Consider the following 24294-nt stretch of genomic DNA (forward strand, 5'->3'; position numbering starts at 1 on the left):
AGCACGGGAGGGATTATCCAGCAGAGTGCCCGGGACCAGCTCACTCGGCCGGCTGACCAGCCGCCATCTTGCCGTCCCGTCGAGAAGTGACGAAGTCAAAGAACTCCTTATGAAGAAATGTCCTCCCTAGATTCCAAGATTCTAGTTTCCTCAGTCGCTCACATGACTACTGATCTCTGGCTACCTAGTGCCCTCATTCTAGCCGTACTGACATTACCCCCTTGCTTCTCAACACTTCCTGGTACTTGCAGTGGTCTGATCTATGACATTATGTTGCTATTAGAGACAGAACTATAACATTCGTTTGTTTCTGAATGTGTGGTGAATTTGATATCACTCTTTCTACTTCTCTGCTCTCTGTAAATTTGTGAAGTGCTCCAATACCAGCAAGGATTCTGTTCATGCTATAAAAAACTATTAAAATAAATAAAAAACATTCCTAGATAATTGTCTGGCAACAGCTGTGCTATCAAGCCAGACCATAATAATACTGCAGATTCCCCAGCAACAATACCTAAGCACACATATGACCAAAGAGGTGTGATCAGGTTTACCTGCAATTTATTGGTTACTAGCTATTAGTGTTTGTCACCTCCCAGTGCCAGTCTAGTGATCTAAGAAAAGGTTGAGCTAGTCAAATGTTAATACGGGATGTACTGTGAGAAAAGAGAATGTCCTCTTAGTGAGCACAGAGGCTCCCAACCACCGGAGAGGTCATACACTAGAGTATCCAAAAAGAAAGTGCGGACATTCCCAGTGGGTAAATGAGATTTCTTCAGACACAGATGAAACATGACATGATCTTTGAAGGCTTCACTGTTTTCGCCCATACATGTATGTGAAATAATAACGCTGGTTTTGCACCGGAGTCACAACAATAAGTATACTATGTTTCAAACATAAAATATGATTAGGCTACAAATTGCCAAAAAGCAGAGACTCTCCGGATGGGAACCTCTTTATGTTTGTGGCTGGTTTAGATGGGGGTTATCTTCATTGGGGTGCAACTAATTTATCGATCTGCATAATTGTATATTGTGTACACAAATAATTTGGTGGGTAAATGGTCTTAATAATGTGATTTACATTGACTGTTATTATATTTTTTTATTATTTTTTGAAGTGTTCGCTTAAAGAAAGACACTTCAAATTGCAGTAATCTAATGAATTTATAGGTCTGACCGCAGATGAAGATTGCAAAGGTTTTTTTTCCTAAGGGCAAGGGACCATGGTGAACGGGGCAAGAGAACGACAGTTCTTCTTAACTTGAGATTGAAGAATTGAAGTGATGGTGATGGGGATTTTATGGGGACTATAAACAGTTATTCTTTTGGAGTGCAAAAGATACACATGATTTGGGATCGGAATGTCATTCTTTATACGACTATGTATGCCCATTTCAACTGCTCTTTTCAGTTTGTATCTCAGTTTATTTTGCTCTTGCTTAAATCATACAAAACTGCAGCAGGTTTCAGTGTTTTTAAACTGGTGCTCTTACAAGTTGAGTTTTCTGACCCTCTTGCATTGCCATACACAGCACAAAACGCACTGAAACTGCAAGCCCAGTAACCAATGAATATGCAGAACTCCAAATTCAAGACCTTGTCAAAAGAATGCGGCAACGGACTCGTCTTTACAAGGAGAGGGTTGTGGAGTTGGAAGCCTCTTCAGCTGAAGCTAGTCCTGTGAACTGTAAGTATGTACCTCAGCCCAAGCTAACATTTTTAGAAATTATGTCGTGTTTGGAGGTGTAGCTTTATAAAGGTGTTGGAGCGGGGATTTCTATTTCTGAATTTTCAAGTGTAGTCATTAAATAGCCCTCGCCACAAGTCGTATGGACCGGACCCTTGCTCGTTGCTGAGGAGAAATGAGGAGCAATTATCTACATAGTAAAAAAACGTATTAAAGAGTTTTAAATCAGTTAATATAGAGAGTTAATGTGAGTTAAAAGGTTTCATTTTAAAATCTATTAAGTCATTAGGCTTTCATCTTTAGAATTCAGCATGTCTGCTGGTAGAATATGCACGATATATATATATATATATATATATATATATCTCTGCTCTCAGCCACTGTTTAGATGAAAATGTGGGAGAAATCAGGTCATACAGAGGCTTTATTTTCCCTGCATGGTGAGTCAAATAAGTCTATCCAAAGTTAAGAAACCCTGACAGGGATTGCAACTTTTTCAATGTGTTGGGAGGCTGCAAGGTAGCGCACTACTGGGGGAAGTCTGGAGTTAGACACTGTATAATTTATATCCAAAAATGATCACAGTCAGGTAGACGATCTTTGTTTTTTTTTAACTAATCTTGTAACCATGTGATGTTAACATAGTCACTACACACTACTCTGTCTACCCTGATAAGGTGTAGATTTAAATCATCTTCAGTTAAGTATATATAATCAATATCGCAGGATATGGATGTAAGATCTCCATGATTCTAGATGAAAACAAGCCAGAAGTATTCTTATTGCCTACAGGCAAATACCAGATTGAAACTTGCACTCTGTCGAAACTGTAGTAAGATACTCACTTTCAGGTGCTAGATTTTGACTAAAAATCCATTGGAAATATCCAGGGTTGCTTTGTATCCCCCCCATCAGGTTTCTCATTAAACCAGTACTTTGGGTGTTTTGTACAGCATATGTTTATGTATGCAAATTCAAGTTTCTACAGTCCAAGACTATTCTATAAGAACCGTTTGGTTTAGAGATGGGGAAAAGGGGTGTGTTATAGGAGATAGCTAGGGCGCTATTATGCCTTGATACAGCAATTAATCTAATATTGCTTTAATACCAATTTTTTCTGGCTTTAAACAATATTGTGCTTGTGGTTATGAGGCACTACGTTGGGAATAACATGTGGACTAGAGTGTTCGTTCCACCCCGCTGTAATTCTATTTAGGGATGGTGTTTGTCTTACAGCCCATTTTCTCAGGTACTACTAGAGATAAGGCAACCTTTATAAATTGCTCTCCACAGGGTGGTTTCCAAAGGAAGGCTGGAGGCCAGTCTTCTTCAGCCAGGATGATGTCATAATCATCCGATGACTGGTGAAGGAAACTGGATTGCTGGATGACTGGGGTGTAAGCACTGGTTAAGAAGCAACCACAATCCTAGGCAGAGTAGGCACAACCGAACCCCAAATTAACCTGTGCTCAACCCTCTGGTAGACTGGCACAGAGCAGTCAGGTTTAACTTAGAGGCAATGTATAAAGTATTTTTGTGACATTTAAACCAGTAAAATAGTGAAGACACCATACAAAAAGATCCCACACCAGATATACAAAGCATCAACTGAGGATATCTAGTCATGCCAGACTGGGGCAATGACACATGTTCAGACCGACTGCAAATGAGCGTGGGCTGACTACAGGGACCAGGTTAGGCCCGCTGAACAAAGTACCGTACAAACCTATTTGTGGATCCGTGTCGCAGATGTGCCATGCAGCTGAACCAATGCATCAGTTCTGAGATTCTGCGAGGCTGTGGTGCGGGTTCCTGTTGCATCATCATCGAGGATCCCATTGACTGGGCTTGCAATGCGAATTCCTGGCATTGGGGATGCGGCACCCACCGGGCAATGCATTGGTTCCAAGGAGCAGTTAAGCTGAGATGCGTAGTCCGCCAACGTCAAGGCTGCCGTTGACAAAAGATGCAAAGTCATCGGCAATGCATCAGTTCCGAAGACTGTGGGGGCAACGCGGGTCATTGCAACAGGTTCACTCCATACAGCAGCAGCAATATGTCACCTCTGCTCGAGGGTCTGCACCTCAGCTGAGGAGATGCACCAGTTCTACTTGGAATGCAACCCTCAGCAGAGAAGATGCATTGCTTCCCCTAGCAAGCACCTTAGGCCCACTTCCAAGGGTCCAGGAATGGGCTGGCACCATTTGGCAGGTTAGACTCACAGATGGCAGAGTCCAGTCGCAAGGTTGTTGGAAGCCTGTTATGTCCTTGAGGCTTCATATCAGAAGGTCAGCCAGCTAGTCCTTGGAGTCAATGTGGGATCTGGGTTCAAGAGTTGCAGGTCCAGTCCTTCTCACCCAGGCAAGAGGGTAGCAGGAAGCAGGTCAACACAGCAGGGAAGCATTTCCATTAGAGCAGCAGTCCAGCAGAGTGGCAGCCCTTCAGCAGCACAGCAATCCTTCTTCCTGGCAGGGTATCCACAGGTCCAGAAGTGTACTGAAGTGGTGGTGTCTGAGGTTCTTCTTTTATTCACAGTTGAGTCTTTGGAGTGTGAAGAAGCTTCTATAGGCATGCCTTTGAAGTGCACAGATGCTGCTTTTCCGGACTCTAAGCTAACTACAGTATGTATGCAGCCCTCTGTGTGGAGACAGGGCACAGCTTATTCTTTTGAAAGTGAGCTGGGCCCAGCTCCTTTCTCCCATCCTGCCAGAGATGGCCCATTTAGTCACACCTAAGCTCCCACTATGTGTGGCTGTCTAGAAGGAAAACACAAATCCCAACTGCCAACTACACTCAGTCATGTGACCGGAGACAGGCTGCAGGCACTGACTGGCTAAGGCAAGAAAATCCCAACTTTGTAAAAGTGTCATTTTCAGAATTGTAATTAAAAATCTGACTTCATCATATGTTAGAATTTTAAAATTAGGATTCCAGAGACACCAAACATGAACCAGTTGTATCTTCCCATTTGGAATTTACACTTATAAAATGGAAAAAGGTAATCCTAATGTTATCCTATGGGGGCTAGTCCTTGCAGTAGTAAAAAAAATGAATGTAAGAGTTTTTCACTACCTGGACATGTAAAAAGTTAAAAGTACATGTCTAAAATATTAAATACATTGTGACCTGCCCTCTGGGCTGTCCCGGGCCTAACCTCGGGGTGACTTATATGTATTGAAAAGGAAGGTTTGTGCCTGGTAAAAGGTTTATTCTGTCATGTCAACATGGAGGTTTAAACTGCACACACAGTCTCTGCAATGGCAGGCCTGAGACATATTTAAAGGGCTACATAATAGGGTGACACAATCAGTGATTCAGACCCACTAGTAGCATTTAGTGTATGGGCCCTGGGCACATTAGTTCCACTTTACTAGGGACTTATATAAGTAAATTATATATATCAATTATATATTGATCAATCCTTCCATGTTTTAAGGAGAGAGCACAAGCACTATAGCACTGCTGAGCAGTGGAAATGTGCGCAGAGTCCTAAGGCCAACAAAAATGACTTCGGCAAAATGTTTGGGGATGACCCTGCAGAAAAGCCATATCCTACATTTCTGTCCAGAAGACTGCTTTGATAAAATGTGGTATGTCCCCATCAATCTGTATTTTTAGATTGCAAACCCTATCAGTAGCATTTTAATTTTGATCTGGAGTTTCGATCTATATGAAGTCATCCAGAAACTTCTGAAGTGTCTGATGTACTTCTTTGTGACTTTTGCGGGGCAGTCTAGAAGCGCTATTGCCCTAGCATCGCAGGATGACCCGCATCTGAATTTGCATGTTTTTTAGAAAGTCCTGTACTTCCTTCTTCTTTACTGGGGTTTTTGAGTCCATTACTTTCTCTTCCCTCTTTACGTTGAAGTTAGTCTCGCACCTACCTACATTTTCCCTACTGCGCTCCTCTTTTTTTTCGGTACTCGGATCAACTCCCCCTTTTTCGGTTCTTTTACCTTCAGTGTCCTGAAAAGAACATGAAGAGCAGCTATCAGTATACTGATACCGTTCAGGCTTTTTAATTTTTTCACGGTCTCTTAAGTTATAATCACCCCACCCAAATTCCCTAGCAGCAAGTGATTCAGTCTGTCTTTTATATTTGTGTTTCAGTTTTTTCTTTCCTTCCTTTGCAGATTTTCCCTTAACAGAACCCAATTCTTGGTAATCCCTATAGTAGGCCAGCGTATCTACCACCGTATATTCATTAAACTGCCCTGAGGCAGTATCAACAACCTGAAACTCCACCCAGGAGTAAAAATTCTCAAAGGCAAACGCTGGATGTGCCGCTATTACAAAAGTAACTGCCTGCCCCAATCGGGTACACCTTGAGCAATTGCCCCCTAAAACATTAGGTGCTGCCATGATAAATGGATTCAATTTCAAATTGGAATAAAAGAATTTGAAAACTCACTGAATGGGGAATAACCTTTTATGAGTCAAGCCTGACCAATCTGTAGAAATATGTACCTACTTATTCACAATAGAAGGTAACCATGATTACTATGGACATCTCCATAATGACATAATAATGGATCAGATGAATGTGATAAGCATAAACTCCTCAACGCCTAGCAATAAGATATGTGGCCCGCTTTTGGCGACAACTATTGCGTAAGTTACAACATTTGTGTAACTCTACCAGGGGTGCTTTATCACCCATGGGTGTCACAGATGTACTTGGTTCAGTGCATCAGCGATGAATGTGAAAGACAAGTTATTGTAGCCCCACAAACACTACTCAATGTTTGATTGTTACAGAAGTATTGCTTTTGGGTTACTAACAACCTCATAAAGGCATCAGGGGCACTGTGGAAAAAGCAGCAAACTTTATTTTATTATTCATTGTATCAAACATACTGTACAAAGAAGAATGAATACTTTTAAGTTGAAAGTATTTATTACTACAGGAAGAATCTATTTCTCTCACCATCTGATACAACTACACAGAATTTTATAAAAACAGCAACAATACACATTATAAATAATGAAAATACCATTAAAGAGCCTGATTCACAAAGGTAAACTTACACTTGTGTAGGTTTACTACTTTTAGGTATTCACAAAGGTAAACTTAGACCAAAAGTCTAAGTTTACGACTTTCTGTATTCACAAAAGGCATTTACGAGTATTATCTCTACGTACGTAGATTCTACCCCGAATGCGGAAATTCTACTCTGGATGAGGAGCGTTCACTTCGATGTATTCAAATTCGTTATTAAGATGCTGGCATATGCATGTCTGACTTAAATGTAGTTGCTTAGGCAGTGGTTGTTCTGCTCTCCACAACTCTGGCCTAACAAGTTACAGATATTCGTCGAAAAATGGAAAACTTTAAAGAATTTCACAAAGTCTAGCAGTTTAGTAAATGGCCTCACATTTTTATTTTGACTTTTTATCACAATTGTTGGGATGGAAATGGCCCCTGTATGGTTTTGTAAGCTTGTACCCCTAACTCAATTACCCCGGTGCAAGTCTATATTGTGTGTTTAATATTTCTGGCCTCAGCATGCACAACTATCATGCATGCACGCCAAGGGCTGATATTCTTAATTGCTATATGAGACATAGAGTGGGAGGGGCACACAATGCGTGCCTTCCTTAATGAAAAGGAAATACTGACTCCCTTATGGCAGACAAGAGACTTGCATTGGTGACAGCATGTCTTTGTAATCACAGTCGTAGAGCAAGGCTTTCCCCCTGTTCTCTGCACTGAGTGAGTGGCCTACAATAATCAAACCTCTCAAGTTCTGCATAAGTCATATGTAGCCCGGTCCCTTGCCACATACTGTTTGCCTATATAGATAGTCTGTGTATGTGGTTTAGGTAGAAGGGAGTGTCTGCAAGCATGCTCTACTGGATGGAGGTTGGAGGCTGCTGAAAATATTGAAATATGAATGTCAGAACCTCCGTTTGAGGGCCACGAGGCAAGCAGGAGTTATTAGGCCAAACCGGTGGGTTGAGGCCTTTTAGTGCTCATGTCCCGGAGCCCGATCTCCTATGGATCCTGACCAACTGAGCCAAGTACCCCTTAAGCACTTGACTCTCAGTGGTAGGGCATGTCAAGCAGTTCTAGGCTTCTCAGGTGGGGGGTAGATACGGGGGGATGAACACAGGCTCAAAACTCAAAATACATCCAGTAATAGCCATTAGTGAGTCCCACTCTTACTTTTATTCAGTCAAAAGTGTTCTAGGACTGAAGCCCTATATGGCAGGCAAGTTCCCGATGGCCTGTAAATCAGTCTTTCCCGAACCAGCAGGACCTGCACAACTGGAGTCTCCAAACATGCCCCCTTCTCTGGACCTGAAACGGAAGCAGCTGTCTCTGGTGAGTTCTTCAATTGTGGCCCTGAAAAGCCAGCGGCCGGGTGCCCTTGAGTTCCTCGCACACTGTCCTGTTGAGACAGCGTCCTTGGAGTCCACTCCTCTTTTGCTGGTGACTTTCCTTGGATCTTCCTCACGGGGGGGGGGGCGAAGGAGGGCAAAAGTGAAAATCCTGGTACCTGTCTTCAGTTGAGGCCTCACATGGGGATCGGCATGCCAGTAATTTCACTACAGCCCCACTTGCATATGGAGTCGCCGACTTCACTTCGTACACAGACTTCAGCATGGTTGTATTCTGCACAGGCGCCCCACCTGGCATTCAGGGTTGCTGATGTCACTCTGCACATGGCCTATGGCCAGATTGGCATGGCTGTAATCTTCATGGTGGTCCCACCTGTCATACACAATCACCGACTGCCTTCACATGGGCTACTAACTGATTCGTTCAAAAAGATGTTCTCTTCGCATTTCACTTCAGAGAACAAATTGCCAGGATCTCCACTTGACTGCACTCCCTCCAGCACTCTCCTCTTTCTCACAGGGCAGACTGGTCTTGGCAAGCAGACAAGCACTGGTGCTCCAGGCTCCAGAGGCAGATGATCTTGGATGTGCCCTTACCAAGCTGAGAGACTGGCAGGCCTTGGCCTCCGGTCCTGGTCACAGGCAGAAGTGTTGCAGAGCTTCTCCTCACACAGCCTGACTGGCTGCTCGACAGTTCATAATTTTGGAGACCTTTAGCTTCGCTTCTAGTAGTCAATTACCAGACCCCAAATGTGATTTAGAGTGTGAGTCTTTTAAGTTTATGTTGGGGGTCTGCTTAGAAGTGTCCTCTCCTCTGCCTTGCCCTTCCTACAGAAAGCAGTTCATCACAGAAGGAGCAACTCAAAATCTGATAGCCACATACACAGGCCATTGGAGAGACTAGAGGTTCACACCTGAATGTCAGTCATATACATCGTATATCAAAATGTTATGTTATGTTATTTAATTTGTTATGTTATTTTAATTTATTCAGCGCACAGCTACACGGAAGTGTCCCGGCGCTATAGACCGCTGGGGAACCCGTCCTGGCTATCCCTGTGAGATGGTCCCTTTCTGGGTATCTCCAAGGTGAAACCAGGCATCCCCGGCGTCTGTGGGGGGCCGTTGTAGAGATGAGGCAAGCCTAATGCCCAGCGTTGCCGAGTGTGTTCATGGTTAGAGTAGGTACCGAGGCGAGAATTATCGAGTCCGTTTTGACCCTGGTCCACGACCCTGCCGCGTCGGGAATTGAACTCTGGTCCCTGGCCGATTCTCTGCTTACGGGTCTGCCGCCTCTAACCAGTGAGCCACACCTCTCCACAATGTTACAATAAAATGTTACACAAGGGCCTCAGGCCTTCTCTTTATGATTCTCTTATCAGCCCCATTTCTTTCCTGAGATGTGCCCAGGACCCTTCCCAATGGCCACTCCACTGATCAAAGACCATCACTTGAAGTACACTGAAAACACTGGCTTGCCCTTCCTCCGTTGTGTCCTACTGAGCTCAAAAAAATACAGCAAACTACAAATCTGTCTTGGGGATTCCTCTACCTCCTCCTGCTCCTCCAGTTAGCTCTGGGTCTCCCAAAATGGAACCTAGAATCTTCCATTTATTGTAACATTCACAGGTTCAGATACGCCCAGCACATGAATATAACATAACTGCACTGCACAGCACTCCGTCTTCCATCCATGGTACCATTCACAGGCACACATACATCCAAAACATGTATATAACACACAAGCACTGCCCAGGGCTGCATCATCCCTGTATTGCACCATTCAGAGGCACACATATTCCCATAACATGTATGTAACACACTTACACTGTGCATCCCTGCACACTAATCTGATGTAGGCCAAGGGTGAGTTAAGCCCACAGTAGTGGAACTTTAAAGGAGTGAGCCTGTGGGCTTCACTCCAGTGACATAGGTAAAAAGGCCTGTTCTCTTCTACTGTTCACTACATTGTATGCTGTCACTACCGCGCTCATCTGCTTAGCTAGCTCCTGTCAAAGCCAGTAAGTAGCCTTTCACCACTATGAAGGTAGCTCTTTGGGCACCCCTCCCCGTCCAAAAAGGCCACAATCCTTGAAACAGGCCCATGTCATGGGGCATGATCCATATTCTCCCATGACAACGAAAATCCGCTTCATGGCTCCAGACATCATCGCTGTAGGGGCACACAGGGCTGGGGGACACGTCCATCACCATGAAAGGGACCTTTCCGTCCCAACAATGAGATGAGTTGCTCTTCAGTGTTCACTCCTCCCCCGGCCTTAGAGCGAGCTGAGCCACAGAGCATGGAGTACATGTGCTGCTGGGTATTAAATCCTGAATTATCAAGATATACTTGATTATCAGGGAAAACAGTGGCTGGCGAGGTATTATATAATTAATGATCGATACTGTAAGGAAGAACGGGGACTGCTGGACCAATAACTCCCTATTCAAAAATATCCCTGTGGCTGCTGGAAGATTTTTTATCATGAATTGAGAGGGACATGCCTCCAACTCTGCTTACCGGATGCACATTAGTCAGTTTCTTTCCACAAAGAAAAATGTTCTGGATTTTTGCAGAGGATGTTAAATATTGTTATAAGCCAGGCCACCTGAGTACATGGTTCGCCATGGTCAGAGAGAGTAACCCATCCCTGCAGATTTCATGTATCACTCGCATACAGTGTCTGTGCTAATGTATAGCTCGCCTGGCTTAAATGCTGTTTTCACAAATGCTTGTTCCTCACTTTAGTTCACTGAATAAATGCTTGTCTTTGACTACTGTAAAACTCACTAGATTAATCATAACAAGTTCACCTATTTATGACATTACTTGTTCTTTTTTATTTATTCTGCAAAGTAGGTTTCCCTAGCTGATTTTAGATTTTTAAATTGAAAAAAGTATTTCTGTCAGTAGGTGGCACTAACGTATAAACCATCAAATGTTTCAGAAAACATACGCAATAGTCAGTCAGAAAATGAAAGAAAACCGAGTAAGAATCTATTGAGTTAAAGGTTAATTGTGATGAATCAATATCGACCCATAGGAAATAATCGCCCTTTCAAAATTGGTAGGAGCGCACTCTTAAAATATTATCGTGCCGCGGTCTAAATTCAACACGATTTACTTTTTTGAGGACTGAATGTGTGGGGCTAGGTAAATGTTCTGGTATACAACCTATAGCTAGCTAAACGTGAAAGTTTACTGTTACGCTTTTGAGTGATTTAATAATTTTTCTATGTTTGGCTAGTCACTATAGTTACTCAAACGTGTCCCCACCATGGTAAAAACATCATACGACGATAAATGTACTACTCGTAACTTTAGTAGTAGTTATTTCAGACACTAATTGACATTCTTCACACTTTGCGGAGACCTCCGCTTCGGGGCGGAGATTTTCCTATGATACACTACAAAGAAATGTATAAACTGTATTAAATTTACAAGCCAAATAGCTAAAAAAAAAATCTAAATGTTAATTGACATTTATTTTTACATATTTATTTTAAAGTAGGATACATAAAAAAAGCTGCAGCACTATTAGTTTAATTTTGAATTGAATATTTAATTAATTAAGTACATTAAATTAAAATTGAAATTTTAAAGATTTATTAAACAAAGGTTTACCAGAAGTAAAACTATTGTAATTATTTATTAGGTGTGAAACATTACTAAAAGTTATTGTTAGAAATGGGGGTCTCTAGTTGTCAATGGTTTGCACCTTTGTCCAAATAGGGACCCTTCCTTCTAGTCAGGATAAGGGGGATACACTACTGAAATAACCCCTGCTCACCTCCTAAGTAGCTTGGCATGAGCAGTCAGGCTTATCTCAGAGGCAGTGTGTGAAGCATTTGTACATAGCCAACAGTAATGCAGTGAAAACACTACAAAAGGACACCACACCATCTTTAGAAAAATAACCAATATTTATCTGTGTAAACAAGTCCAAAACAATAAAAGACCAACATACTGTAATCCAAAAATTTGCACTCTGTAAGAAAATGAAGTACCTTGAAGTCGGTAGCTCTGTCCGGGGTTACTGCGGTGCTGGAAACAACAGAGTCCAACAGTCCTGGCCGACCGTGTTCTTGCAAACCGATGTTAGTATCAGCAGACTCGTAAACTGTACCTTTTGGTTCCAGCCAACCGCCTCGGTGCAGGCCAGTCGTGGCAACCATCGCAGTTACGATGTGAAGCGTTGTGGTGCGGAGTGCAGTGCCCTCAAGTCGCAGTGCAGGCAATGACTCAGTGACAGTTGTACAGCAGCGTCAGTGAGACCAGGGCTGTGGTGCGGAGCAAGGCGGTGCTCGTGGCTCTGTTGGCAGATCACGGTGCAAGGTACAGTGCCGGTTGATGGGAAATGGCGTTGGTCGGCCCAGACTGCACTGGGGGGTGGGGCAGTGCGTTGTGTGACTTATGTGTGGTGCCCCCGAACCACGGTAATGGGCACGGGCGTCGAGGTCAGCCAGCAATGACGTTGGTGAGACCAGGCAGAGTGAAGTGAGGCGGTGCGGAGTGTGTTGCCAGGGGTCGCGGTGCAAGCAGTGGCTCAGTGGCGGCAGTGGTCATCATCATTATAGGTAAGACCAGGATTGCGGTGCGAAGTGCAGCGGCACCTTCAGGACACAGAGCCAGCAGCGATGTCAGTGACGGTGTTGGATTGCTTTTCTCCTCTGTGCAACTGAAACCACGGTTCCAGATGCAGTACCCAGAGGTAAGTGAAGTCTTTACTGTCCCTGAGACTTTATGAACAGGAGGCAAGTTATTTTTCAAGCCCTTGGAGATACTCAGCAACAAATGAAGAAAGTTCAGTCCAGTCCTTTCCCTGCCCAAGGCAGAAGCAGCAACTGCAGGCCAACTCAGCAAAGCAACTGTTGCGGGGATTCTGCTCATGCACAGAACTTCCATCTGGAGAACAACAACGACCGCAACACCAGCACCCTGCTCGACAACCTCGCCAACCTGGGACTCAAGCAACTGGTGTCCACCCCCACCCACCTCGCCGGACACACACTCGACGCAGTCTTCTCATCCAGCACAGACATAGACTTCAGCCACGCCACAGAGCTTCAATGGACGGACCACAGCTGCGTCCACTTCACCTTCAAGAGAACGACGACCCACCAACACCAGCAACAGGCAGCCCGCAGAAGCTGGAACAAGATCACAGCAGACCAGCTCGCCACCTCCCTGAACCAGCACCCTCCTGCCAGCTCAGCGAACCCCAGCCAAGCCGCCGACAACCTCACGAAGTGGATCAGCAACTGCGCGGACGAACTCGCCCCACTGAGGACCCTGCCTAGCAGACCCGGCAGCAAGAAGGCCCCATGGTTCACCGACGAACTCAAGAGCTCCAAGAAGAACTGCCGAGCCCTCGAGAAAGTCTGGAGAAGGGAACCGACACCAGACAACAGGACCTCCTTCAAACTTGCCACCCGGAAACACCACCAGCTGATCCGCGCCGCCAAGAAAACAGCATTCAAAGACCGGTTGGACAACAACGCACACAACTGCAAGGAACTCTTCAACATCGTGAAAGAGCTTTCCAACCCCAGCGCAGGAAACAACGACATCACCCCATCGCAGGACGTCTGCAACTCCCTCGCTTCATACTTCCACAACAAGATCGCGGACATACATAACAGCTTCAACAACCAACCAACGCACACCATGACCGAACAACCACCCCCCACCACCACCCTCCACGCCTGGACCCCGATCAGCACCGAAGACACCATCCGCACGATGAACTCCATCCACTCCAGATCACCGACCGACCCCTGCCCTCACCACGTCTTCAACAAGGCTGACGCTGTCATCGCACCCCACCTGCGAGACATCATCAACACTTCCTTCGACACCACCATCTTCCCTGAGAGCTGGAAGCACGCCGAACTCAGCGCCCTACTAAAGAAACCTACAGCGGACCCCACCGACCTCAAGAATTACCGCCCCATCTCGCTCCTCCCGTTTCCAGCCAAAGTCATCGAGAAGACCGTCAACAAGCAGATGGCCGCCTTCCTCGAGACAAACGGATCCCTCGACCCCTCACAGTCCGGCTTCCGAGCCAATCACAGCACCGAGACCGCCCTCATCGCCGCCACCGATGACATCCGAGCCCTGATGGACAATGGAGAAACAGCGGCCCTCATCCTCCTAGACCTCTCTGCGGCATTCGACACGGTCTGCCACCGCACCCTAGTACGGCGCCTCAGCAACATCGGAATCCAGGACAAGGCGCTGGACTGGATCATCTCCTTCCTCGACGGAAGGACACAGAGAGTCCGCCTACCACCGTACAAGTCAGAGGCCTCCGAAGTCACCTGCGGCGTCCCTCAAGGATCATCTCTGAGCCCCACCCTCTTCAACGTCTACATGAGCCCCCTCGCGGCCATCGTACGCAAACACAACCTCAGCATAATCTCCTACGCCGACGACACCCAACTGATCCTCTCCCTGACCAACGACCCCGCCGCCGCCAGATCCAACCTGCACGAAGGGATGAAAGAGGTCGCCGAGTGGATGACGACCAGCCGCCTGAAACTGAACTCGGACAAGACGGAGGTCCTCATCCTGGGCTCCTCACCCTCCGCCTGGGACGACTCCTGGTGGCCTCCCGCCCTGGGCACCGCACCCAAACCGACAGACCATGCACGCAACCTGGGCTTCCTCCTGGACTCCTCCCTCTCCATGACCAGGCAAGTCAACAACGTCTCCTCGGCGTGCTTCAACATCCTACGCATGCTACGGAAGATCTTCTGGTGGATCCCCACCGAGACCAGGAAGACCGTCACCCAGGCCCTCGTCACCAGCCGACTGGACTACGGCAACGCCCTCTACGCCGGTACCACCGCCAAGCTCCAGAAGAGACTCCAGCGGATCCAGAACGCCTCAGCCAGACTCATCCTCGACATCCCACGAACCAGCCACATCTCCGGACATCTGAGAGACCTTCACTGGCTCCCCGTCAACAAAAGAATCACCTTCCGCCTCCTCACCCACGCACACAAAGCCCTACACGACCAAGGCCCGAGCTACCTCAACAGCCGAGTCAACTTCCACGCTCCCAAACGCCACCTCCGATCAGCCAACCACGCCCTCGCCGCCGTCCCCCGCATCCGAAGAGCGACTACAGGAGGAAGGTCCTTCTCCTACCTGGCCGCCAAGACCTGGAACTCCCTCCCGACCGACCTGCGCCTGACCCAAGACCACCTCTCCTTCAGGAAGAAGCTGAAGACCTGGCTGTTCGAGCAGTAGCGGCACCCCCCCCCTCCCCCCCCCCCAGCGCCTTGAGACCCTACGGGTATGTAGCGCGCTTTACAAGTGTCACTGATTGATTGATTGAACTATGCACAAGAAACCAGGACCTCAGTGAATTGTGGTGAACCAAAACACTCACCTCAGTACTCAGAACCCTTATCCGACTAGCATCAGTGTCTCATTCGTTCTCCGTATCATCTCGAAGCTGCCAATGATTAGACAACCCAGAACAAGCGACTTAGAGTACTCTCAGGAATGGTGGGAATCAGAAACACCTTTTCGTTATTATTCTCATATCAGTCCACAAGAGTAATCAGAGACACGGTAAAGTTTAAAATGTTTATTTTTAGCTACGTGCTCTAAGGTGCAGTACTTTCGCTAATATAAGCAGGCAAATGATTAAAAACAAAACCATCAGCATTGTTACAATACCATAGAAAATTAAGGGAGAAATCATATTACAAATGATGGTGGAAAACAAGTCCTATAATACTTTGTAAACCACCCTCCCTTCGCTAGTAAACTAGTTTTCTAAAACTAATAGAAGGTCTCTAGGTTTGGCTGGGGAACCCCATACCTCAAAGTTCAGCCCAGTTGAATCACATCACAGCATCAGCTCTGCTCTCTGTATCTGGAAAGGTTTTCTCCAAGTGTCTGAATCATGCATGCAAAGTGAAATATTAAAAGCACCAGAGTTTCAGATATTTGCAGCTGTGTGCATGTTGTGTCTAGAGCATGGGCCGATCTACCTGAATTCAACAGCATACATTCTTATTTGACCTTGACGGCTTCTGCACACAGTCTTCAGACTAAGGTCGCGGTGCACGTCTATGGATGTGAATAACAGACCTTTCTCATGTGAAGAAAAAGCAAGCAAGCAATTTTACTTGTAATAACAGCTACCTGTAGTGTCGTGTGCAAAAGCAGCAAAGCGGCAAGATGGCGTTTAGCTTCTAAAACGCTTATGCTAACATAGCAATGTGTGTGCATAAAACACTTTCTCCACTACACAACAACACAGCAAAGGGGCAGTACTCATCATGGCAGTTCTTCCAGCTCGTCTTCTTGGCAGGTTCCTTGATCCAAGCGGGTTCTCAAGTTCTGGGTCTGGGCCCCAATATTTATACAGCATTTCTCTTTGTTCTCTTGGACAGAGAGTGTCAGTGCTCAGTCCAAACCAGTTTGGTCCGCTCTGGCCCAGCTTCCCGGCAGGAGGTAGAGACAGCATTGTCCAGGGCAGACCAGGCCTATTCAGGTGCAAGGAAAGCTCCTCCCCCTAATCTAAATGCAGGTCAGGTCTATTCAGCCCAGCCCTGACTCATCCAGGAAAGGCAGGACATACCTCGACCCCCCAGTGGCTGTCTGAAGAGAATGCACATGCCCAGCCCCCTGTCACTCCAAAGCCAGGCAGTAAATCCACAACCCAGCAGAGGCACACAGGATGACTACACAAGAAAATACCTACTCAAAAATACTAAAAGTGGTATTTTCTAACACAGAACATAAAAATCATCTTTAGTAAAAGATGCATTTCTACATTCTGAGTTCAGGCATACTAAACTCCACTTCTTTATCTTGTCCCAATGGGAAGAAATATTCTTAGAATGTTACAGAGTATTCCCCATTCTATCCTATAGGACAGACAGCCTTTCAACAGTGAAAAACAAAGTATACTGCATTTCACTATCAGGACATGTCACACACAGCAATACATATCTTACCTTTCAAATACACTGCACCCTGCCCATAGGGGTACCTTGGGCATACTTAAGGGGTGACCCACATGTCAAAAAAGGGGAGGTTAGGGCTTGACAAGTGGGTGCACTTGCCAAGTTGACATGGCGGTAAAAACTGCATGCAGACACTGCAGTGGCAGGTCTGAAAAACCTTTGAACGGCTGCTTGTGTGGGTGCCACAATCAGTGCTGCAGGCGCACTAGCAGCATTTGATTTACAGGCCCTGCCAATCTCAGTGCACTTTACTAGGCACTTACCAGTAAATCAAATATGCCAGTCATGGAAACACCAATCCATAATACAAATTACAATAGCAGCACTTGCACTTTAACACTAGACAGCAGTGAAAAAGTGCACAGTGACACTAAACCATCAAAAACTGAGCCAAACCCAAGAGGTCAGAAAGCAAAAAGAGGGGAAACACACCAAAAGATGCCAGGTCTAACAGTTAAGTATAGAATTACTTTAATTAATTATTTTTAAATAACTTTACATTCATTTTCAAATTAAAAAGGTAATTTAAATATTTAAAAAACTTAAATATTTATTTATAGTCTACATTTTTAAAAATCAAACTAACTATATTTATGTTGTTAAAAAGGTAAAATAAATTAATATGTTTACCATTATTTCCTAGAGGTTCTTTTTTAAGTGCCTGGTGGCATTATTATCTACTGAAGGGTGTTGCACTACCAGTGGGTGGTTGTGCTTGGTTCTAGACTTACATCTGAGCTGGAGTACATTTTCAACTGTTTTGGGTCTATTTTGGCTGGAGTGACTATGCAAGTGCAGTTTGTGAATAGTATTGTACTTACTATCCTGTGAGTTGATGCATGCACTGCCGCTTTTAGGGCGGTGCGACCAGTGTCATCCAACCAGGAGCCAAGGTCTAGGGGGGCACCATCTGAATGACAGGCTAAGGAAAAATAAATGAAGTAGCTGCAGAGATATTTGTGTGGGCTGCATTTTTCAAAGGATAATAATAACATCATGGTGACTCTGGCGATGAATGCACTTGATGGGGAAATCTGTGATTTGTGTACTGTTAGTTTTTACTCATGCTAAAGTAGCTTAGAGGGTTAATGTTCCTTCTGCAAAGCTCAGGTGTAGCATGCATATCATAGATTTGTATTTTTTGTGGATAGCTTAGTGGGTTAATGCTTTTGTCACGAGGCCCATTCTGTTATTTAAGCTTCCTAAGTTACCATCCTTGTAATATAGCACAGTGAGCTATGAACTGGCATCAAAGTGCTGCATGCAAATTGCAAGGCATAGGTTTAGAAAATTTTTGCTTTTTCTCACTCTTTTGTCATTCTAAGGGTGCTTACAAAGTATTCCTTTGGGATTTAATACATTTTTATGAGTATAAACAGCCCCAACCACTGTGGAATGTTTTATATCCTGAGTTATTTGTGTCGATTAACTACCACAGAAGTGACACAAACCTGGTGAAAAGTTTTGGTTTGGGATTTACTTCCAGCGCAAACCCTAATTGACATTGGAAAATATCACTAAAGTAATGTGAAGTAGTAATTGGTGGTACCTGGACATTCCCATGCACACAACTATTGAATTTGATGTTAATCCCTATCCTCAATAATTGGTAGAAAGGGATTTAAGTCAATAAATTACACACCCTCAAAGCAGACATAACTGTTCAGCACACATACAAAGTGGTAAAGTGTTAAACCTTGTCAAAGCATTGAATTTTGTGCTGGAAGGATACTCTTCCAGTAGCTTAAGATAAGTCAGTGGTAGGGAAAAATGCAACAGCACCATATCTTAGTAGAGATGGCACTGTTATGCTCTGTCCTTTTCACACCACACTGCACCAAATTTGTGTACCGTGCTGTGTGAAAGATTAGTAAATCTGTCCCTTCTTTTCTCCAGATGAATAATTCTTAACATAAATGGACTACTAGTGTAGGTGACATGTGACTCCTAGATCTTGTGGCCCTCGTTGTCTTATGCAACATTTACACATTCATTCATTGTCTCCTTAAAATAAGTGTGTGTGCTGTAAAGCACTCTGACACCCTACATTGGTGTGAGTAGTGATATAAAAGAAATTAAGTAAGTGTGAGTGAAGTACTAATGAGAGATGAGGGGCACCCCTCCCATTAATTTGTAGATATTCCCCATTATCCAGGCACTCACCTCCTCCTTTTCGCATTTACTACTAAAACACATACCTACAAGTGAGGTGATCTCTGCAGTCGGGGTGAACATCTCTGCACCTAAAACATCTCCGCACATAAAAGATAGGAAAGATGAAGTTGTATACCTCTGCCCATAGCTTAGTGAATGGTATTTTGTAGTACATTTCTAGTACTATTGCATTACTACTAAATATACCACAATGGAGTTTGTGAATAAGCCCCAATGTTTTTACACGCCCGAATAGTAGCACTAACAATTGCAAGAACATTATAGTAGTGTTTTGTCTACCTCAAAATGTTATGTGTTGTGTCCTTCAACATTAATAGAGATTCTAACTTTTAAATTAAGCCGTTACTTCTTAGGATGATTGGTATACATTTCCCTGATGCTTGTGTTTAACTAAGATTTAGGTTAAATACCATTCATTATATAGTTTAAATAAAAACTAAGTAGGGACAGATGTAATAAATAATCATACCTCAGTGCGGAGACAGATGGTGTAGCACCTGAAAATCACTGATTCAAATCCTTATTAACAAACCCTATTACTAAACTTCCACACATCTTTGTGTGGTCTGTGCTATATATAACATCATTGTTGAAGATTGTGATAACTTAGAAATTAAGCACTATCATCCTTTGAATACAGGGCATACAAATATGTAAAAGCTTAACACTCTCAAGGAAAGGGTGTTGGAAAATGGCACTCTCTGCAGGGTCACCACCAAACCTTTTGCATTCCTCCTTCTACTTTTTTCCGAACTTGTTTTTTTGGAGTTAGGACTCTGTGCACTTTACCACTGCTATCCAGTGCTAAAGTGCTTGTGCTCTCTCCCTAAAAGATAGTTTAATTGGCATATAACGGTTGTCCTATGCCTTGTAACTGCCCAGTAAAACTGTGCATTTGTTGGGCAACACAAATGTCAGGATTGTGCAAGACTGTTTCTTTGCACACCCTCAGCATATGTTGGCCTACATCCCTGCTAACCCACAGTGCACCATCTGGACCCCTAACCGTACAGGAAACAAATGTGTGTACAACCATAGACAATGACAACCCTGATCTCCCAAGGAAATTGTGGTAACAGATCTAGAACCCTTTTTGTTTGGACTCTCAGGCATACCCACAGAAATGCACAAGAAGTGCTCTGCAAGGCATTTCAATATTTATTGAAGCATTGTGATTCTTGTATAAAATATGTGTGCTGCAATAATCAATAGAATGAAACAGATTTGCGTAATTAGCATTACAACAATAGTGAAAAGATTAATTTTCCACCATTGTGCTAAGACAGTGAATAGATGCGGGAATTTAAGTACTGTGTATAGTATAGTCCTTCCTAGTGCTCCCTAACCTAGTCTTGTCTGCGGTGGGTGATCTGACAAATCCCTACCCAGGTGGTCTAACTCCCCATTACCAGTGGAAAAGTATCATCAGGCTGTCCGTCTTGGTGTAGAGCTAGTCATTCCTCGTATTGTTAAGCAGGAATACGCTGAGCTGGAATTCTGGCATGTTGGGACCTTGCAGTGTCAGTGGAGTTCTCCTCTCCCTCAACAAGGAAGTGGGTCTGTATATATAATAAACAGCACATATGTGGCCATGTTTCAACCCCTGTCACGCCGCAATTGTTTATTCTAGTTGGATAGTGTTGTTGTCTACCAGACAATAACAATGATGACATTTGTGCGGTGAACTTTATCTATTGTACTAAATGTTCAAGTTGTCTTGATAGTGTGCCTACAAAGTAGAAATGTAAGCAATGCTGATTCCAAGAATGTTATTCTGCATTGTCAAATGCTCAAAGTATGTCAAAAGTCATAGTGTACTAAAGAGAAGGCAACTTAAGAAATGTGAGTAAGTAATTGGTGGTATTTCTTACAAGGCCAATCCTGGCCACTCGACACCCACTTCTTGGAAGTGAGTCGATAAAAGCTATCCCTAAACAAATGCTAAATTCTAAGGGTCAATAAGTAAAAAAAATCATACTTAAATACAAAAAGCATTGTGCTTCTTTAATAGCAAAGAGCATAGTGAAAGTCACTTAAAAAATGTTAAAAATATAAAAGCTGTATTAAAACAACTTTGAAAAGCAATTTGGCATTAAATGAAAGCCAAATTTAAAAAAGCCCTGCTACTCGAAACTTCCAGATTGTTTGTATTGCCAGAGGTAGATGAAACATTGCTGCTCCCAGGAACCACAGACAATGTTCCCAGAGGCACCCATCGGAGCAGATCCATCGAGTAAACATGTTCCCAAGCATCCCCCTCAGCATAGACCAAAGGAGGAGCAGTTAGTGCAGGATTCGCAGAAACCGAGCCAAGATCCAGGTCACTAGGAGTAGAAGCATCCCCAGAGGGCTTGTAAAATGCATTCAAAAGCAATGACAAGCACAAGGGACAACAGTACAAGTGGTCTATTAACAGACTCACCAGTAGGTCAATGTCCGGTGACCTAACCAGTTGCATTCATGGGCATATGTCCAGGACATAATTGAAAGTGCCAAGAAGACAGTGGAATACGGGCTGCACGCAGTGTAGCCACTCAGGCCAAAAGGACAAGAATCAGTGTTCATTTAGTTCCTGAAGAAAGGGTGCACCAAAAAAATGTATCATACATTTACGACACAGGAGCACATGTGGAAGTGTCACTTCAATTTGGCATCTTGTTCGGACATCCCTTGCAAAGCAAAAAGAGTAAAAGCAAAGCCCCAACAATCAGGAACTGGGCCAGCAACAGACCTCTGAAAATGCTTACCAAGACGGAGTGTAGGAAGGATTTAATTACTTCAAAGACTGTCTGGAAGGTACTAACCCGGCCTGAGGCAATTTTCTTTAAAAACTGCACTACTCTAGACATGTTATAAATGCAGTGCACAAGTTTTAATGTAGTGTGAAATGAGTGCAGAGTAATGACTGTATCTCAGAAGAAGTCCTTGCACCTTGAAGAACAAACGTCTCCTTTGCAGTTGTTAAGGCCACATCCTACTGAAACAGCAAGACTTTCAGTCTGCTCAAAGTATCAAAGTGCACATTCGAAAGCTTTACAGAATTCCAAGGTCTCGCCTCCCTAACTGTGCGAAAAGGTGGAAACAGTACTTGTGTGCAACAGGTCACGACTGCAGAATCCATCACCAGATAGGCGATGCCCGGTTTCATGCTGCAGCAGCTCTGATCGTTCAACATCAAATAACTCCCAGACAAGAGTAATCTGAAAGCCGAACGGATCACTGCAGCTGGAGAACCCTTCAACTAGCAGGACACATTTGCCATGGATGCATTACATGCACCATGTAGAGAAACCTCCTTACACACTAAAAAATGCTCTAATGAATTCTCGCAGTCAGTCCAGCTAAGAAAACCTTCTGTCTCGCTATTACTACAGCGACATCCAAAAGGTAAGATCCATGACTCATGCACATATCCTCCTAGCGCTTCATATCTGCCTATATGATGGTATTGTGCCGTTCGTTGCTGGAGGTTGCTCTGTTTGCCGAGCTTTTGTGCTGTCTGGGACTCTTTATTTAATTAAGGCTCACACCACAGTGGTCAGTGTGGATGGTATTGTAAACAGTATTTGAAGTGAAATGTCGAAACTGGCAAATAAATAAACCTGTGGACTACCCAATCCTCTGAAGATATTTCTGCAACAGTGAATGGTAACTTCCTTAACTTCTCTATCTGTAACATAGTGTATGTTGTGACCTTTCTTGCCTTGATGGCTTGCTGTTTTGTTAGACTGTAAGGAAAAAACAAGCTAGTGGCCCCTTCCTAATTGTGACTCGCAATTCCTAAATAGCGAGTCACAAATAAATTGCGACTCGCTATTTAGGAATTGTACATAGCCATGGCCCATTTTGTATGCGAAACTGGGTCGCAAACCATTTGCGCGTGCAATTTAGGGTTGTACATCTGGCCCTAGATATTCTAGCATTTAATGCACTGTATCAATGTCCTAATCATTGGAGACAGTACATGGCGTTATAATGAAATTTAAAGAAATATGGAATACACATGATATTTGCAAAAGTTCAGTAGGACCGAATATATTATATGATACCCTATCCCAAACTATTCCATCAGAAACTGGAACAGTGGAAATGTTCACCAAGGAAAGGTCTCTTCGCACTTTGTGTGATGAAGAATGGGTTGTTAAAGCCAAGATCACTAACTGTACAGCAAAGCATTCTGGTAGACAGTGTCCATTCAGAAGCAGGAAAAAGACAGTCACAAAAGCAATCCAAAGGATAAGGAAAAGTAATGAAATTGTAATCCACAGATCCAGCCATGGAGGATCAAAGTACATCTTCTTCAGCCAAAAGTAGCATACACGCAATCTATCTAAGAGAGGTGGTGGTGGCACTGATGAATCTGAAGATAAGCCATTGAAGTTGGTAAAGTAGCCAGAGGCTGTTTGATCTATTTTTGGCGGCTATGTAGGCTGTGTAGGGGGAACAACCTTTACAACGCAACTTTTACAACGCACTACCATTACAACGAAACTGTTACAATGCAAATGCATTGACAACGCATGCCATTACAACGCAAGTCTTTACATCGACTTGCACTAGATGGCGTGCTAACATTAAAAATAGTGTAGTTTACTATCCAAACACCTTCCCTACTGTTACGTGGACTGGAGTTAGAATAGTAAATTACACTTTTTTAATGTTAGCACGCCATCTAGTGCAAGTCGATGTAAAGACTTGCGTTGTAAAGACTTGTGTTGTCACTGCATTTGCGTTGTAAAAATTTCATTGTAACAGCATGCGTTGTAAAAGCATGCGTTGTAACATCATACATCCCTGTGTAGAACTTGGAATTGACCCAAATTGTCCAGTATTTTCTCCCAGATCAGTTCACCAATCTTGGGGAGCCAACAAGAAGTTGATCGTGCTTCCCTCACTTCTCCAATAGCAGTACGTTTTACTTAGACATTGCTCTGTGTGTCCCGTAAGCTATTCAGTTTTTGTAAAACAGCCATACATTCATTGATGTCAAAGGATGTTTCTGCTGCCACCATGCCTGGACTGTTGAGGTCAGGTACCCACAGCTTAACCCCAAACAGGATCTCAAATGGAGTCCGACCAATCAGGGATTTTCTA

The 24294-nt window shown here is 44.1% G+C and overlaps 1 protein-coding gene across 1 annotated transcript in view; it reads left to right on the forward strand.

Moving 5' to 3' along the window:
• Window positions 1-24294, forward strand: part of CNGB3 (cyclic nucleotide gated channel subunit beta 3) — a 966824-nt gene that overhangs the window by 392057 nt on the left and 550473 nt on the right. Inside the window, exon 5 of the mRNA XM_085604101.1 lies at window positions 1538-1692. Coding sequence (XP_085460227.1) covers window positions 1538-1692 — 155 coding nt within the window. The remainder of the gene's footprint in view (window positions 1-1537; window positions 1693-24294) is intronic.

Source organism: Triturus cristatus, chromosome 5_1, assembly GCF_964204655.1.
Source record: "Triturus cristatus chromosome 5_1, aTriCri1.1, whole genome shotgun sequence".
Lineage (NCBI taxonomy): Eukaryota > Metazoa > Chordata > Amphibia > Caudata > Salamandridae > Triturus > Triturus cristatus.